We start from the raw sequence: 18,416 nt of genomic DNA, 5'->3' as shown, positions 1-18,416 counted from the left end.
GGAATGCATTATTCCACAAAGAAGAAATCATAGCTTGCTTGAGCAGTTGTAAAGGTAAAGATAAAGGTTGCCCTCGCATATATGTGCTAGTCATTCCCGACTCTAGGGGCGGTGCTCATCTCTGTTTCAAAGCTGAAGAGTCAGTGCTGTCTGAAGACGTGTCCATGGTCATGTGGCTGGCATGACTCAATGCCAAAGGCGCATGGAATGCTGTTACCTTCCTACCAAAGGTGGTCCCTATTTTTCTACTTGCATTTTTTACGTGCTATTGAATTGTTAGGTTGGCAGAAGCTGGGACAAGTAATGGGAGCTCACTCTGGCACTAGGCAGTGGTAGGATTCAAATAATTTAACAACCAATTCTCTGCCCTAATGATTTCTTCCAACAACCAGTTCACCAAACTGCTCAGAAAGTTAACAATCAGTTCTCCTGAAGTGGTATGGACTGGCTGAATCCCACCACTGGCATTAGGGATTCGAACCACTGAACTGCCGACCTTTTGATCGACAAGTTCAGCGTCTTAGCCATTGAGGCACGGTGGGAAAAAAGGTTTAAAGTAATGATTTCCAAATTCTAACCTTCAGGTGATGGGAGATTAGAATTATATAATCTTTAGAGAGAAATGCCAACAAATGGATTTGTTAACCAAAAGATGAGAACTTAGAATTTGGAGATAGCATATCACCCATCACATGGCTCCTTCATTCTTTCTAAAATTAACATTTTTTTGCAGCTTGTCAGTGTTCAATGTATGGCTCCTACCAAGAAACATGTCATCCGACCTCAGGCCAATGTGATTGTCGACCTGGTTTCATAGGCCAGCAGTGTGACAGATGTATCTCAACAAGAAGTACTTTTCCTCATTGCCAAGGTAAGAATTACAAGGACAGTCTTATTTATAGAAACACTGTACAGTCAGCAGCTGGTATGGATTTGTCTGAGATCAGAAGATTTTGATCAGCTCAGCTCCCAACATACCTTCCAAAGAAGTGAATTGCTTTTGATAAAATGTTTGGCATCTTGAATTGAGTGGGCTTTTTGGCCAGCCCTGACTCAGCACAGAGAAATGCTTTTCAGGTTATAAATGATTTCATATTCTGAAAGAAATCTGCAGTGGGGATAAACAGTGAGTCACTGTTGAACAAGGTGAGATTCTTTGAACCTGAATTTCCTGTATAAATTGATAAAAGTAAAGTTTTGAGAATAATACTACCTTTTTTAAAATTGTTAAAAAGGGGTCATCGATGAATGTGATCCTGCTGGAACCAGAGATTCTTATTCTGTAAGTATTATATAATTAGCATGGTATTATATAAATAACATGAAGGGATAGCAGTTAAAAAGACTAATTAACCAAGGTAGTACTAAATATATAGACAAAGAAGTCAGATAAGTCAGAAAAGTAGGTAAATTTAGAATAGAATAGAGTAGAATAGAATTTTTATTGGCCAAGTGTGATTGGACACACAAGGAATTTGTCTTGGTGCATATGCTCTCAGTGTACATAAAAGAAAAGATACGTTCATCAAGGTACAACATTTACAACACAATTGATGATCAATATATCAATATAAATCATAAGGATTGCCAGCAACAAGTTATAGTCATACAGTCATAAGTGGAAAGAGATTGGCGATGGGAACTATGAAACGATTAATAGTAGTGCAGATTCAGTAAATAGTCTGACAGTGTTGAGGGAATTATTTGTTTAGCAGAGTGATGGCCTTCGGGAAAAAACTGTTCTTGTGTCTAGTTGTTCTGGTGTGCAGTGCTCTATAGCGTCGTTTTGAGGGTAGGAGTTGAAACAGTTTATGTCCAGGATGCGAGGGATCTGCAAATATTTTCACGGCCCTCTTCTTGATTCGTGCAGTATACAGGTCCTCAATGGAAGGCAGGTTGGTAGCAATTATTTTTTCTGCAGTTCTAATTATCCTCTGAAGTCTGTGTTTTTCTTGTTGGGTTGCAGAACCGAACCAGACAGTTATAGAGGTGCAAATGACAGACTCAATAATTCCTCTGTAGAATTGGATCAGCAGCTCCTTGGGCAGTTTGAGCTTACTGAGTTGGCGCAGAAAGAACATTCTTTGTTGTCCTTTTTTAATGATGTTTTTGATGTTAGCTGTCCATTTGAGATCTTGTGATATGATAGAACCCAGAAATTTGAAGGTTTCTACTGTTGATACTGTGTTGTCAAGTATTGTGAGAGGTGGAAGTATGGAAGGGTTTTTCCTAAAGTCTACCACCATTTCTACGGTTTTGAGTGTGTTCAGTTCCAGATTGTTTTGGTTGCACCACAAGGCTAGCCGTTCGACCTCTCGTCTATATGCGGATTCGTCATTGTCTCGAATGAGACCAATCACTGTTGTGTCATCTGCGAACTTCAGTAGCTTAACTGATAGATCATTGGAGATGCAGTCATTGATATACAGAGAGAAGAGAAGTGGGGAGAGCACACAGCCTTGGGGGCCCCCTGTGCTAATTGTACAGGTATTTGATGTGATCTTGCTTAGCTTCACCTGCTGCTTCCTGTTTGTTAGGAAGCTTGTGATCCACTTACAAGCCTGTTCCGGTACCTGTAGCTGGTTTAGTTTAGTTAGGAGAATGTCTGGAATGATGGTATTGAATACTGAACTAAAGTCTACAAAAAGGACCCTTGCATAGGTCTTTGGAGACTCAAGATGTTGTAGGATGTAGTGCAGAGCCATATTAACAGCATCATCTGTTGATCTATTTGCTCGGTATGCAAATTGCAAGGGGTCTAACAGCGGATCCGTGATGGTTTTCAGGTAGGAAAGCACTAGCCTTTCAAAGGTTTTCATGACTACAGATGTTAGAGCAACTGGTCTGTAGTCATTCAGTTCCTTGATGGTGGGCTTCTTCGGCACTGGGATGATGGTAGAGCGTTTGAAGCAAGAAGGAACATAGCACATCTCTAGTGATTTATTGAAAATATGGGTGAAGATGGGGGCCAATTGGTCAGCACAGACTTTTAAGCAAGAAGGAGTTATCTTGTCTGGGCCTGGAGCTTTTCCTGGCTTTTGTCTGTGAAATAGGTCCTGCACTTCCTTTTCTGTGATCACTAGGGGTTGTGAACCCAATGAAATGGGGTCAGTTGTAGGAGGCTTGGCTGTTGTTGGTGTGTCTGAGATGGGGGTTATGGAGATAGGTGGCTGTAGTTTCCTTTCAATTTAATCTGTGAAAGAGAATATAAGTCATCTACAGGTGTCTAGAACAACTCAACTAACTAAATTAGCAGATCCAGTGGAAGCAGATCCAGGAAGTTTATTTAATTTCAAGATTAGAGGAAAAAAGTAGTCCTTGATCTATTATTACAATTGAGACTAAAATTTCCATTTCTAAGAAGGTGATTGTTAAATGAGTCACGCCCAATTTTACAACTTTTTTACCATGGTTTGTTAAGTGAATCACTGCAGTTGATAAATGAATCATGGTTTTAAGCAAATCTGGCTCGCCCATTGACTTTGCTTGTTGGAAGCCTGCTGAAAAAGTCACGAATGGTGATCACACGATCCTGGGATGCTGTAACCATCATAAATACATGCTGTCAAGCACTTCGATTTTGATCATGTGATCATGGGGACGCTGCAACGTTTGTAAATGTGAAGACCAATTATTTGATACTTTTTTCAGTGCCTTTGTAATTTTGGTGATTGTAAGTCAAGGACTACCTATACCAGGGCTGTCAAACTGGTGGTCCGTGGGCCAGATGCATCATGCACAGCAGCTCTGCAAAGGTAAAAAACATCGCAATAGGTCACGATACATCACGGGACACGATCGAGTTTGACACCATGACCGATACCATAAGAGCTGCTTGATAGTGGGAAATGAAATATTCTGTTGCAATAATAGGAAGCATTTTCACCAGAAGTATTTAAACAGTGGCTAAACATTCTGAAATGTCCAGGAATCTGTTTTGTTGAGCTAATAATCATATGAAAGGTCAACAATATGTCATGGATTCTTTGGCAAAATAGCTGTGTGGGATATTTGCCCATTCACAGAATGGCTGCCATGGGAGACATAAAAAAGTTTTATCAGCCCTAAATGCTTCTTTTTACCCTATTTGGTTTTCTCCAGACAAAAAAACTGAGCTGCTATTGCAATCTTGTTTATTTTCTATGTAAAACATGAAAAGATTAAGAGGACAAGGACCCATGTAACATTCTGTGGCACACACTAGTGTTTTTGCTGCCTTTTGGAAAACTTGTCCTTGTTGGAAGAGTTCTGTATTAAATAAGGTAGTTAAAAAAGTAATTTCTAAGATTCTCTCTGTTGTAAGATTTCCCACTTTTTGATGTAAAGTCCTCAGCTCTCCTTTTGAGTCCAGCAAATATTACAGTGAGTATAGTCTAATAGTTATGGATTAAGGATCACTTGTAGATATAATTGACAGCTTGTTCATTAAATCAATTCTAAAATTGTTCCCTTATTTTTCTACATCATTAGCCTGTAAGTTCCTTAGGCTTCTTTATTAACAAATGTATTTTCCTCTTCCTTGTTAGGGCTATTGTCAGTGCCTACAAAATGTAGAAGGTCCAACCTGTAGCATCTGTAAACCACTTTATTGGAACCTGGCCAGTGCTAATCCTTATGGATGTATAGGTAACTGTGCAAATAATGAAAAGCAAGTCTATTTTCCTCCTATTATTTTCGGACCATTGAGAATTTCCAAATCTATTTTGTGGTTCTTTAGCCTTGAAAAGAATAGAGTAGCATGGAGGGGTTCTATGCTACTGAAATTTTTGTGAGGTCTTTCAGTGTGTAACACTAGACATTCAGGGAGATTTTGCTTCTTGTTTATTTTGCAAAACGCTTTCTAGAATAGAATAGAATGGAATGGAATAGAATAGAATAGAATAGAATAGAATTGAGTAGAGTAGAGTAGAGTAGAGTAGAGTAGAGTAGAGTAGAATTCTTTATTGGCCAAGTGTGACTGGACACACAAGGAATTAGTCTTGCTGCATATGCTCTCAGTGTAAATAAAAGAAAAGATATATTCGTCAAGAATCATAAGATATTCTATTCTAATGTAGTTTGCAAAATGCATACTTTGCATTGTATACAATATGTTGCAAATGGATGTGTAGTGTATTCCTTCTCTCACAAATAATCACATCATCTATATAGTAATGTGCTTGCCTCAATCAAAATAGAACTTAGTACTGAACTGACATTATTAATTGTGATGGTCAATGCTGGACAAAGAAATTTGACTAGGAAAAAGAAAACAATGTTTGCAGCAGACTCATTAGAGAAAAGGGTTGATATTTAGCACTTATTTATTATAAAATAAATAAGAAAGAAAGTTTATGATTCAATTGCTGCCATCTCTGAGAATCCCAGTAAGAATGGAAATTACAGGGTAAATCTCAGGTTTATTTCTTGTACTTCTCCACTGCCACCATCTTGAAGTTCATTGTTGAAATAGGAAATACTATTTTAATTTAATTCAAAAATTTTATTCTGTTCTAATTTTTGAGACTCTTGCTTCCTTATCTTCATTATTTTTAACATTGTGCCTGAAAGTGAGATTTGGAGAACTAGAAAATTTGTACACCCTGTACTGGTGCATCATGTTGGTCTATTTTTTTTAAAGTATTATGGAAAAACTAAAATCTGTCTATCATCTGTATAAAACCACGAGAACTCAGATATCCAGGATTTGTCTTTTGATTAGGGAACCCCAGGATCAATTTCTCATTAGATGGGATTTAGATAACTTTGTTTCCTTTTGCAGACTGCCAGTGTGATATTGCTGGAGTACTAAGTGGTATTAGAGAATGTCAGCAGGTAAAAGCATTTTATTTACTAACAGTTTATCTACATTCTGTTTTATATTTAAAAAATTACAGAAGCCTTTTTATGAAGTAAGAACAATAAAAATTGATTTTATAAATATTTTTACTTAAGATTAAAATTACAACAATAAAAACTAATGCAAACTTTTTAAAAAATAGAAGAATAAAAAGAAAAAATAGAAATTCCAAAAAAGAAAGAAAAAATATAGTAAAGAAAAATGGAAACATATAAATAAATTACTTTCCCCTTCTTCAGAACAAGTATAAACAATTTTAATGACTTGTTACTCTATCTTAAAATACAACAAATATCTTCTTCAGATATCCTATCCGTAATCCAGAAAAATAATCCTTAAAGTCTTCTTGTTCAGTCCTGATAAGAAAAAGTCATTAAGGGTTATCAGATAGAACAACATATCCATTTTAACTTTGATAAAATAAACCTGTATCATATTCCTTCCTGTTATTTTTAACAATCTTGATCTTTATTTTCTTCAAATAATGAATTGGAATTTTATTTCTTTACATTTCTTCTTTGTCCCTTCTCACAAAATTCTGCAAAACTTTAACAAGTCTCTTTTGTAAAACCCAAGGTGTGAAAACTATCCAGTCTTAATTTGTTATTTGTATATCCTTTTTAAGACATCAGCAGGGTTTTTTATTTTTTTTCCATGTTCAGTGTAATATTGTTTTTCATGTCATTCTTGTGAATTTGAAAATTCATTTTCAACTCAGTCTCATTGTTGTCAGTTAAAATATGTTGCTCTTTCATAACATCTTTTAAACAGTCTATCCATAGAGACAGACACTCATTCACTTAGTGATATAGCTTTGTTCTTTGCCATTGCTTTTTAATTTCTTTATCATACTGTAAGTGTTCTGGAGAACATTAAAAATAACTTACTGTGTTAAAAATAATATAAATAACTACATTTCAAGTTGTAGATTATTTGTTAAGTTCAGCACTCCATAAATAGTCTTTCATTTTTATTAATAATGAGAAAGATCTTCCTCCATAATTCATTAGGAAGGATCACTAATGGAGGACTCTCAGATTGTGACTCCTGGAATTTCTGAAGAAATGAACTTAATAGAACTTAATACTGTGTTTCTCTGAAAATATGACATGTCCTGAAAATAAGGCCAAGCTTGATTTTTGGGGTGGGTGTAAATATATGACCTTCCCACAAAATAAGCCCTAGTGAAGGGGTGGGTGTGGCCAGCACAGGAGGCAGCACTTCCCTTCCCCAATCAGCTAATGGCAGCTGAGCCCCTTAATCATGATCAGGAGCTGCCTCTCTGTTCTATCTCACCCCAGTGTTCTTGGCACTCGCCCACCTCCTATCCATCCAACCACTCCCTTGCCTACAAACTCCAGCCCCACTCGCAAGAGAGCAGCCACCTGGCACCTCTTGCCACATAGTGCCCACCCAGCGGACAACCCCCCCTCCAGCCAGACAGAGCACCACACACCAACTGAGCAGTAGGAGGCTGGTCGGGACAGCTGCCTGCTATCGAGTCTTCCAGGAGCTGGGGCAGAGAGTCTTCTGGCAGCGGCCGCTCTGGTAGTGTGCTTCCCACTCTGTGGTTCCAGCTCCATGTGGGGCTGTGGCTCCCTTCGCCCTTTGCTGCCTCTCTTCCCTGGCTGCCAGAAGACATGGCAGCAGGAAGATGGCCTGACTGGCCTTTTCTCCGCTTCCAGTGGCTTCCAGCAGGGGCTTATTTCTTGCGGCCCAGCCCACCCCATCCCCCGCCCCACCTGCCACCCCCAAATTGTGCCCTACCATGAGACACACATATTATCGGAGACTGGCAGCTCCATTGCGTCTCTCAGCCGGTCTGTGCAGGGAAACACCTTGCACGGTAAAGAAAAACTTCTTGCGAGTTTGAGAAGTTAATTGCTTGCACTTGTGAGAATTTTTTCTTTACCATGCAAGGTGTATCCCTGCCCAGACAAGCCGAGAGACATGACGAGCTGCCAGTCTCTGGTAAGACGTGTGTCTTGCAGCCCATCCTGCCCCCCCGCCCCATCTGCCACTCCCAAACTGCACCCCACCTCAAAATGTGCGTCTTACCAGAGACTTGCAGCTCCATCACATTCCTTGCTGTTGTGTCCAGGGAAGCACGTTGTAAAAAAACCTTCTTGCAAGCTCAAAAAGTTTGAACTTGTGAGAACATTTTTTTACAACGTGTTTCCCTGGACACAACAGTGACGAACACAATGGAGCTGGAAAGGTAAGATGCACATCTCGCTTCTCACCCGCCCCACCTACCACTCCCAAATTGCATCCCTAAAGGAGATGAGTGGCTAAGCGAGGGGCAGGAGCCCTGCCATGCCCAGTGAGGAGGGGACAAGAAATGGCAAGGGGAGTCATGGCTCACTCCATGTGTCTTGCTTCTCCCCCGCCCCACCTGCCACCCCTCTCCATAAAGAGATGGGGAAGGGAAGCAGCCAGGCTGCTATTGCCATTGGGGTTGGGTGAGACATGTTGGGCCACAAGACACGCGTCGTACCTTTCCAGCTCCATTGTGTTACTCACCATTGTGTCCAGGGAAACACATTGTAAAAGAAAACTTCTTGCGAGTTTGAGAAGTTAATTGCTTGCACTTGTGAGAATTTTTTCTTTACCATGCAAGGTGTATCCCTGCCCAGACAAGCCGAGAGACATGACGAGCTGCCAGTCTCTGGTAAGACGTGTGTCTTGCAGCCCATCCTGCCCCCCCGCCCCATCTGCCACTCCCAAACTGCACCCCACCTCAAAATGTGCGTCTTACCAGAGACTTGCAGCTCCATCACATTCCTTGCTGTTGTGTCCAGGGAAGCACGTTGTAAAAAAACCTTCTTGCAAGCTCAAAAAGTTTGAACTTGTGAGAACATTTTTTTACAACGTGTTTCCCTGGACACAACAGTGACGAACACAATGGAGCTGGAAAGGTAAGATGCACATCTCGCTTCTCACCCGCCCCACCTACCACTCCCAAATTGCATCCCTAAAGGAGATGAGTGGCTAAGCGAGGGGCAGGAGCCCTGCCATGCCCAGTGAGGAGGGGACAAGAAATGGCAAGGGGAGTCATGGCTCACTCCATGTGTCTTGCTTCTCCCCCGCCCCACCTGCCACCCCTCTCCATAAAGAGATGGGGAAGGGAAGCAGCCAGGCTGCTATTGCCATTGGGGTTGGGTGAGACATGTTGGGCCACAAGACACGCGTCGTACCTTTCCAGCTCCATTGTGTTACTCACCATTGTGTCCAGGGAAACACATTGTAAAAGAAAACTTCTTGCAAGTTCAATCAAACTTCTCAAACTCATGAGAAGTTTTCTTTTACAATGTGTTTCCCTGGTCACAACGGTGAGGAATGCGACGGAACTAGAAAGGTAAGACACGCATCTTGCTTCTTACCCACCCCACCTGCCACTCCAAAATTATATCCCTAAAGGGGGCGGGTGGCTAAGCAAGGGGCAGGAGCCCTGCCATGCCCGGCGAGGAGGGGAGAAGACATGGCAAAGAAAGCCACATCTCGCTCCACTCATCTCGCTTCTTCCCTGCCCCACCTGCCAGAAATGCCAAAAATGAATCTTTGTGAGACTCAGCGCACCACCACCTCGTGGAGCAGGACTCTGAAAGGCTTATGCCATTGCACACATGAATGGCAGCACTGCTGCAAGGTTTGACATACCAGAGCAGCTGCGAGCGGCAGAATGCCAGTTGTGCTGGTATGATGAAGCTTGCGGTGGTGCTGCAGTTCATGTGTACAATGGCACAACAAGCCTTGCAGAGTCCTGCTCCATGAGGCGGTGGTGTCAGTGGGACACATCAGGGTAGTGCCAGGTAGCCGCTAGGCTGGCGCAAAGAATAGGGAGGAGAGACGACGGCAACAGGACATCCAGTCCCATGCTCACTGCCTCCTTCGCCCCCAAAATAATTAAACCCCAATAATAAGGTCAAGCCCTTATTTCGTGGTTCAAAAGAAAATAAGACCCTGTCTGATTTTCGGAGAAACATGGTAACATATTGATGTTTTGATGTTCTCAGAACAATTTCCAATATATTTCACCTTATAGAGTGGCTGCAGTTGCAAGTTAATGGAAATTCACGAGAGAACATTTTAAGTCTGTTCTATTGCCTGGAACCTGTTTTCTGAATTGTAGGAGGACGTCAAATATGTGCATTTCTAAGGAAGCAATCCAATAAAATATTCTATTTGTGTCTATATGTCCATTTACCACATAATGTCCAAAGCTTTCCTCTGTGCTACCGTTGATATCAATGGAAAGATTGAAACTCTCCTTGGTTTTTTTCCTTCCAATTCTCTCCTTATAGTTGGGTGGTGAATGCTACTGCAAACCTAATGTTTGTGGAGGTCCTTGTGATACTTGTGAAGCTGGTTATTATGGCCTGGAAACCAAAAATTATTTTGGATGTCAAGGTAAAGTATGGCTTTTTAAAAGCAAAACTTTGATACAGAATAATACATTTCTGAAAAGATTGCTTATGTAAAGGTAAAGGTTCCCCTCGCACATATGTGCTAGTTGTTTTCGACTCTAGGGGGTGGTGTTCATCTCTGTTTCAAAGCCGAAGAGCCAGCGCTGTCCGAAGACGTCTCCTTGGTCATGCGGCCATCATGACTAAATGCCAAAGGCGCATGGAACGCTGTTACCTTCCCACCAAAGGTGGTCCCTATTTTTCTAGTTGCATTTTTTACATGCTTTCGAACTGCTAGGTTGGCAGAAGCTGGGACTAGTTAAGGGAGCTCACCCCTTTACGCAGCACTAGGGATTTGAACCGCTGAACTGCCGACTTTTCGATCGACAAGCTCAGCGTCTTAGCCACTGAGCCACTACGTCCCCATTGTTTATCTATTGCTATATAACAGCTTTGTTCGCAAATATTTTCGAATGTATCTCGTACTCATACAATTTTTGAGCCTTTTTAGTAAAATTTAGGAGGTTAATCCACCTTAATCAACTTCAGTTAGGATAGTGAATAGGTATTTCAAGAGAGGGAAGGGCGAGACAGAACAAGCATCAAACAAAGCTCCCATTCATAGATTGGCTATAGTGTAATACAATCAAACTCATTTATAATTGCAGCTTTTGATAAATATTTTGCTTAAATAAGATATATTTTAAAATAGATGGCCAATATAATAAATATTCAATGTTTTGCAAAATATTTTAGACTTTAGTATGAGAATCATTTAGAATATAATGGTGTATTCTTCAGTAGTGACCCTCACGAAAAGATAGACAAATCTGTATTGGAAGTGTCATATGATCCAGACTTCCTATAAATGAGATGGTCTTCAATGTTCCTTCTCGTTCTGTGATTGATAAACATCTTGTTCATCTTTCCTTCTATGGAAACCTATAGTACTTCTAGTAGTGTGTTGTGTTTGTTCTCTGACCAAAAGTTAATTTGATTCTATTTTTCACTGGCAGGATGCAAATGTGATGTGGGAGGGTCTGTAAGTCATGTCTGCAATGACCTGACAGGTGACTGCCAGTGCAGAAGGCACATAATTGGGAAAACATGTATGGAGTAAGTAAAATAAGACGACTTGTTTTGTGGCATCCCTCTTCTGTTATGCAAAGCAGGAAAATCACAAGCCACCTATGTTTTCCCTCATGTTGCAACAAACCCACAAGGTTTAAGGAAAGAAAAACAAAATAATTACAAAGTGTATTTTGTTAGGCATTATTAGACATTTCTCTCTAGAAGCAAGCTTCATGATTTATAATGTAGTATGAAATGAGCTGCGGTTACATACAAAATTACAATATTTAAGTAGCAATAGTAATAGCGCTTAGAATTATATACCTCTTCATAGTGCTTTATAGCCCTCTCTAAGAGGCTTACAGAGTCAGCATATTGCCCTCAAAAATCTGGGTCCTCATTTTACAGACCTCAAAAGGATGGAAGCTGAGTCAACCTTGAATTGAACTGTCAGCAGAAGTAGCCTGCAGTACTGCATTCTAACCACTGCGCCTGTACTATGTTCCCAAATGGATTTCACGGGGCTGTACCCCAGTTGTGAATCTCACCCAACAAGCTGCCCATTTGCTCCTTTCTTTTTAGTTTTGCTTTTGGTGAAGGCAGTTTTGTTTAAGTCTGAGATTAATGCTAACCCTGATTGCTTGTAAGGGCTCTGCTATTTCTCTTTTCTCTTTTTATATTAATCTACTATGTACTTAAATATCCATGTGTTACAGCCTGATTTGAATTTTGGATTATTTTGAAGTTATTTTTTTAAAGAGAAAGCAGGAAATATGGCACTTGAATAAATGATAAAATATATTGTCGATGTTAAGTAAGTTAAAGCTTCATGTATAGGGACAGTATACTTTGTTAGGAATCCTATGAGCAGGAGGAAAATTATTGTCTTAAATGCAAATTTTCCAATGGTTTGTGAAAAACAGTATGCTAAATAAATATTTGACCCAGTAGAGTCTTATGTTAATGTATAGCACATTAATGTTTAAAAAGAAAGCAAGACATTGTTATTATCTCATTTATGAAAGGCCTGAAAAGAATTATTATCTACCTGATTTACATCACATGAAGTTTGAAATTGAGGATGGTACATCTCCTAATGGAAGAGGAGTCCGGTTTGGTTATAATCCTCAAGAATTTCCTGGCTTCAGTTGGAGAGGTTATGTGCAGATGTCTTCAATACAGGCATGTATTTTACTTTGGTCCAGATATGTGTTTTTTTTTTTAATTTACATTTATATCCCGCCCTTCTCCGAAGACTCAGGGCGGCTTACATTGTGTAAGGCAATAGTCTCATCCTATTTGTATATTTATATACAAAGTCAACTTATTGCCCCCCCAACAATCTGGGTCCTCATTTTACCTACCTTATAAAGGATGGAAGGCTGAGTCAACCTTGGGTCTGGTGGGACTCGAGCCTGCAGTAATTGCAAGCAGCTGTGTTTAATAACAGGCTTCTTACAGCCTGAGCCACACCGCGGCCCATTGTGTTGTGTGAATTAATCCTGGTCTGACTGCACCATCTCTTTAATCCTACTGGAATAATTTTCACAGATTTAAGTCCCTTTCTTTAGTTTTGCCTACTCCCTGTCTAGATTTGTTGGATCATGTCACCTATCAAGACAGAGAAGACAATAGTTGTGATCTAACACATTTGAAATGAACAAGGTTAGGAAAAACTGTTTTAGGTGGAGAAAGAGGAGATGGAAAACACAGCATTCCTCAATAAAATTTGATCTCTTTATTATACTGTTTACTTAAAGACCTAGGTGATGATTCCATCTAATTTTTTTAGCAGTAACTAAGACATCCTGGAACAGCAGACTGATATATACCTATAACAATTTTTCATAACAATTAGGTGCTTAGGCTTTATATTAACCTTGGGATCCTATGGTTCTTCTACAGCCAAATAGAAACATTTGACATGCCTTTTTTTCAGCAGCAGTGTTGGGAATTAATAGAATTCAACCCACTAAGAGTAGTTGTGTGTTACAAAACCTGAATTTTTACATGAAAAAAAAATATTGGTAGTCTAATCACAAAAAAGGAGAAATACTGTATATTCAGAAATTAAATTACCGGTAGGTTTTGATTCATTAATTGAATTCCTTTTAGCAGTATCTATTTATTTAACATTGGGATTTAGCATTAGAAATCAGTGTTTACCCGGATTTAAATTACAATTAAAATATAATGTAAGTATGTTTAAACTGAAAACAGCTTGTTGACAACACTGAGAATTATTCTTGGTTATTTTCTGTGACATTGATTTATGAGACATGAGACTACAGCCCATCTGTTTTCACTGTACTGATCATTATCATATTTGAAAATAAGAACAGTGAGAGTAGGATTAACTTATTTGTAGACTTCTGAGAAAAAATGGAGGTAATGCTATGTTTTCATCATAAATATACCTGAAATCAAATTGTTACATTTCTATGAACATAATAAAAAGAATGATTTTGAAGAAAATGATTGTCTTCAAACAATTACAAGAAGAGGCATAATGCATGGAACTCTCTCCAGCTGTATTTCTTGCATTGTTAATGATAGTGAAATATAACACAATATTAATATATTAAAGGGGGAAACACCCTATTCTTCAAATATCTAATATAAAATTGGCCAGAAAATGGCCATAATACAAAGTATATAATATTTGATTGTTCAAAGGCAGTATTTCAACAAATTAGTATCAAAGGTAATTGGATAACACTACATGATACAGCAGTCCCTCACTTATTCACTTGGCAATCATACCAGAAATGAAGACCCTGAATTTGGTGGAGTTTACTCTCAGGAAGATGAAGATAAGAGAGTAGCCTTGGAGATGAGCCTTAGACTATTGACAAATAAGGCATTATATCTAAATATATCAGTTTATATACTTGATTGGGTTTCATTGGGAAATGTTTTATTCTTTTTAGACCTAGAATAAAGTCTACCCATAGTGTTGCATTTTCTAATGTTTCTAGATATTTCCTGTCTTTCGGTGGTAGTATTAAGTAATTTGCTTTCCTGTCCTCTTCTTTGCTTCTTATTTTCCCAGCCAGAGGTGGTAGTTCCTGTCACTGTGGCTTCTCCTAAGCTCTTCCATCTAGTACTGCACTATGTCAGCTTGGTTTCAAAACACTCTAAAGGGAAGATCTCAATTGCTGAGGGAAAGCATTTTGACCCTAATAACACTTGTAAGTGAATTGCATTTCTTGCTAGGTTTGCCTGTCTTCTATCTTCCTTACTTCAGAAAAGGCTTCTTTCTCTATGTATTCAGCTGCATGTCTGTATCTATTTATAGAGAGAGAGAGAGAGAGAAAGAGAGAGTTTTTTTCCCCTTATAGATATTGAATATTTTGCTTGCATGGCTGTCTATCTTTTTCTTGTTTTATTAACTTCCATTTTACAGAATGAAGTCAGGATAACTTTGAGTGTGAAGAAACCAAAACCCTATTTATTTCATGTTATCTTGAGGTATATAAATCCTGGAACTGCAATAGTATCTGGCCACATAACAGCTTATCAATCTCGGACCCTAAAAGGTAGGTAAGCAGGATGGATGTAGAATTCGGTGAATGATGTGCAATGAAATTCAGTGCAATTCAGAGTGTATTTAACAAGGCTTGTTTACATAATCCAGTGAGTTTTGTTCATTTTGTAGTCTCTTACTCTGTGCTTGATCTTGTCAGCTTTTGTTTTGGGCAGGTGTTGTTTTGGATAGGTGTTGTATCAGCCATGCATTTTCTTTTCTGCATGCACATTGTATTATCCCCGCCCCCCGTAGACGGTGCTTGTGCAACATGCTTAATCAGTTTTCTTAAAGACCATGAGTTGTTTGCTTTTAACACCATATATTTCATTAATGGTAATTGTCCTTTTGTGAGTCTGTCTGTGTGCATTTGACTTAGTACGCTATGCCAGCCTATTTACGTAGTTCAACATAGTATCTGACCTCAGAAAATAGGATAATTCTGTTATTAGTTAAGTGTTTTGTGTGATCATAAATATGTGTGTTCTGAGTGATTTAAATCCAGTTTTCTTTGAAGATGTTTGAAAGCTCACATAACCAAATTCAAATATTGAATTTAGGCAATACATTGAATCGGCACCCTGACTCAGTTCAAGATTCAGTGGGCATCTCCACTAGGCTATGGGTGACATATTAATTATATGTCAAAGGGGACATATAATTAATTATAACATGTAAGTGGCAGAAATATCCTATTTGGTCACAAATCCAGAACAAATTGTTTTAATTACTCTGGATATAAACAGAGTCAAGCTAAAGAGAAGTATAAAGCCCCCCAGCTACTCAGGTGTCGTGCTCTTCCTTTAAAAAAACTTTACTTATCTTTGAACAAGCGTTTATGAAAATAAGCCCTACAACCCAGAAAATTAAACAATTTTCAGTTGCTGTGTTTTTCTAGTATCCTTTGTTGTCACAAAGGATGCCGACATATGCATGTCATGCTCACGATCTTCATAATTAATCCATATTTCTCTGTGCTTGCCATTATTAGATCTTTAGTGCTGACAGATGTTTCTTAAGGTGCTTTTAGGAAAAAGTGATTTTGGCAGACTTGCTTTTGGCTTTAATCATGTGCCTTTAAAAGCTACCATTTCCAGCTCCTATGTAGCAAGCTATGTTACTTGACAGGGATTAGAACTTGAAATATGGGTGCTTTGTCTGAGAGGTTAATACAATGTGAATGGTACATATACTGAGCTTTGGTTAGATGAGTGTTTCTCAATTTGATAACTTTAAGATGTGTGGATTTCGACTCCCAGAATTCCCTAGCCAGCTTGTTTGAGAAACATTAAACTAGGTGAATTATATATCTTAAAGCTGTCGATTATGAGTGCTATTAGGAGACATCTAAAGTTGACAGACATCTTGTACTGCTGATAACTTTTTTGAGCATTCATTTACTGGAAAATTTAAGTTGGTTGCTGTGAAGTAGATAAAGTTTGCATTTGACGAGCTTCATGGCTAAATATAGGATTCTTTTTGTTTGAATGAAGGTAGCATAAGCAGCAAATGTTTTTGAATTTATTTACCTGAGAATAAAGTAATTGTCTCCACGTTCTTGTCTAACTTGGTTTCCTCATTTTATTGTCCAACTCTGGTTCTTGTATCCCAACTGCCAAATTATTTCATACAACATTCATATAGAGACTATATTTTAATATTTGCTTGCAAACCAAGATTTTACCTGTAAGCAGAAATTAACTAGAGGTGCTGAAGTTCAGATGTCACAGGAAACTCCATCTTTAATAAGGCAAAATGTGAGCTCCAAAGCTGGGCACAGGAGGAAATACGGACACATGACTTGTTCTGTTGTCCTAAATCACACTTTATTTATCTAAGATCATTGCATTAGAATCAGGCTGCAGATTGGTGTCCATGCTGGCAGATCATGTATGGAAATGTATTTGAGTCCTTTCCTTTGCCCCTTCACTGGCTGACTGTCTAATTTGAATTAAGTATTGTTATTATGGGATGAATAATGTTCAATAAATTATTAATTTGATTGTTTTTCATCAGGGATGGATCAGAGCAAAGAGATCTTCTTCCCACTCAGTAGAGAGCCAGCTTTTGTAACTGTTCCAGGAAAAGGTTTTGCAGATTCATTTTTATTGGGACCTGGAACTTGGATGTTTAAAATCAAGGTAGAGGGCGTCCTTCTGGTAAGAAGAAGATCTATCACAAGAATATTTATATTTTCGGAAACTAATTCTCTGCTAGAGTATTCCCAAACAAATAAAAGGGAAATATCTGTTCAGAAAATTAAATCTCTCAGTGGTGTAAAGCAGGGGCCTCCAACCTTGGCAACTTTAAGCCTGGAGAACTTCAACTCCCAGAATTCCCCAGCCAGCTTTGCTGGCTGGGGAATTCTGGGAGTTAAGTCCTCAGGCTTAAAGTTGCCAAGGTTGGAGACTACTGGTGTAAAGAATGAGTCAGGCACATACTTCAAGCAGTAGTAGTAGAATCTGACTTATACGTGAGATTCCTCTCTGTAAAAGCAGTAGGAATCTGATGGATATGTTGAATATAGAATTGTGCTTTTGAACCACAATTGCGCATAGGATTATTTGGAAATTTGTTTCAATATGGGTAAGCTACATATAGATTGATAACTGTTATGTGATATGTGAATTATATTATTAATCCTGAACGGACTTTAGCCTGAACCTTGCTTGCAAATGTATATTATAACTTTCACTAAATTAAGTATTCTCAGAGGTGTGGACTTTTTACTCCCAGTTTCCTAGCCAACATCTCTGTTATTGAGAATTCTGGAAACTGAAGTTCACATCTGTGCAGAATGCACAGGCTGGAGAAATCTGATTTATTAGGTAATTTTGTTGAAACTTTCATATAAACATTAATGGCTATTAATGTGCTTATGTTAGTATTGTTCTGTCACTTTAGGATTATCTAGTCCTCTTACCGAGTGACTACTATGAAGCATCCATCTTGCAATTTCCAGTTGTACAGCCTTGCACATATTCGGGATATGTCACAACAGATAAGTTAGTATCTCAGGGACATTAATGGATTTTTTATTATGAATCTGTAAAATTTATGATGATGATCCAGTTAAACATTTTCTCTCCCCCACCCACCCCAAGTTGTTTGCAGTATGAATACTTGCCAGTGGACAAATATCGCTGTGTTTTTGGTACAGAGGTAGCATTTTTCTTGCGTGGGGGAGAATACCAAAAAACAACTTTCCAACAGCCAACAGTCAAACATCCAGTGATGTCTCATATTAGTGGTCAGGAGGTAAGATATCCTTATAGAATGAAATTGGTTACATAAAGCCTACAGTATCTCCTGACAGTCTGTGTAATTGAAAACACCACAGAGGATATATATTGCATAAAAATACTATAGAGACAGTTCTTGTTTTCTCCATGGTGTGTGTGTATGTGGGTAGAATGGGTAGAATGCAGTGGTAGGTTGCCCCCGGTTCGGACCGGTTCTATAGAACCGGTAGTAAAACCAGCGGGAGGCTCCATCCATTGACCCAAACATCATCAAAAGTGATCTGTGCATGTGGAGCAAGCACACGCAAGTGGGCACGATGCAAATCGGTAGT

At 38.9% G+C, this 18,416-nt stretch overlaps 1 protein-coding gene across 2 annotated transcripts in view; it reads left to right on the top strand.

Moving 5' to 3' along the window:
• LAMA3 (laminin subunit alpha 3) overlaps nucleotides 1-18,416 on the top strand; it is a 158,507-nt gene that overhangs the window by 47,451 nt on the left and 92,640 nt on the right. Inside the window, exons 13-23 of one of the 2 annotated variants that reach the window (XM_058177795.1) lie at nucleotides 734-871; nucleotides 1,236-1,282; nucleotides 4,527-4,626; nucleotides 5,762-5,814; nucleotides 10,144-10,249; nucleotides 11,262-11,361; nucleotides 12,342-12,498; nucleotides 14,723-14,855; nucleotides 16,859-17,001; nucleotides 17,747-17,847; nucleotides 17,947-18,100. In XM_058177795.1, coding sequence (XP_058033778.1) covers nucleotides 734-871; nucleotides 1,236-1,282; nucleotides 4,527-4,626; nucleotides 5,762-5,814; nucleotides 10,144-10,249; nucleotides 11,262-11,361; nucleotides 12,342-12,498; nucleotides 14,723-14,855; nucleotides 16,859-17,001; nucleotides 17,747-17,847; nucleotides 17,947-18,100 — 1,232 coding nt within the window. Of the gene's footprint in view, nucleotides 1-733; nucleotides 872-1,235; nucleotides 1,283-4,526; nucleotides 4,627-5,761; nucleotides 5,815-10,143; nucleotides 10,250-11,261; nucleotides 11,362-12,341; nucleotides 12,499-14,368; nucleotides 14,508-14,722; nucleotides 14,856-16,858; nucleotides 17,002-17,746; nucleotides 17,848-17,946; nucleotides 18,101-18,416 lie in introns of both variants that reach the window. The other variant, XM_058177794.1, reaches the window with a different exon arrangement.

This window comes from Ahaetulla prasina, chromosome 3 (genome assembly GCF_028640845.1).
Source record: "Ahaetulla prasina isolate Xishuangbanna chromosome 3, ASM2864084v1, whole genome shotgun sequence".
NCBI classification, from domain to species: domain Eukaryota; kingdom Metazoa; phylum Chordata; class Lepidosauria; order Squamata; family Colubridae; genus Ahaetulla; species Ahaetulla prasina.
The sequence above is the reverse complement of the archived record's forward strand: the minus strand, read 5'-3'. Positions and strand labels throughout refer to the sequence as shown.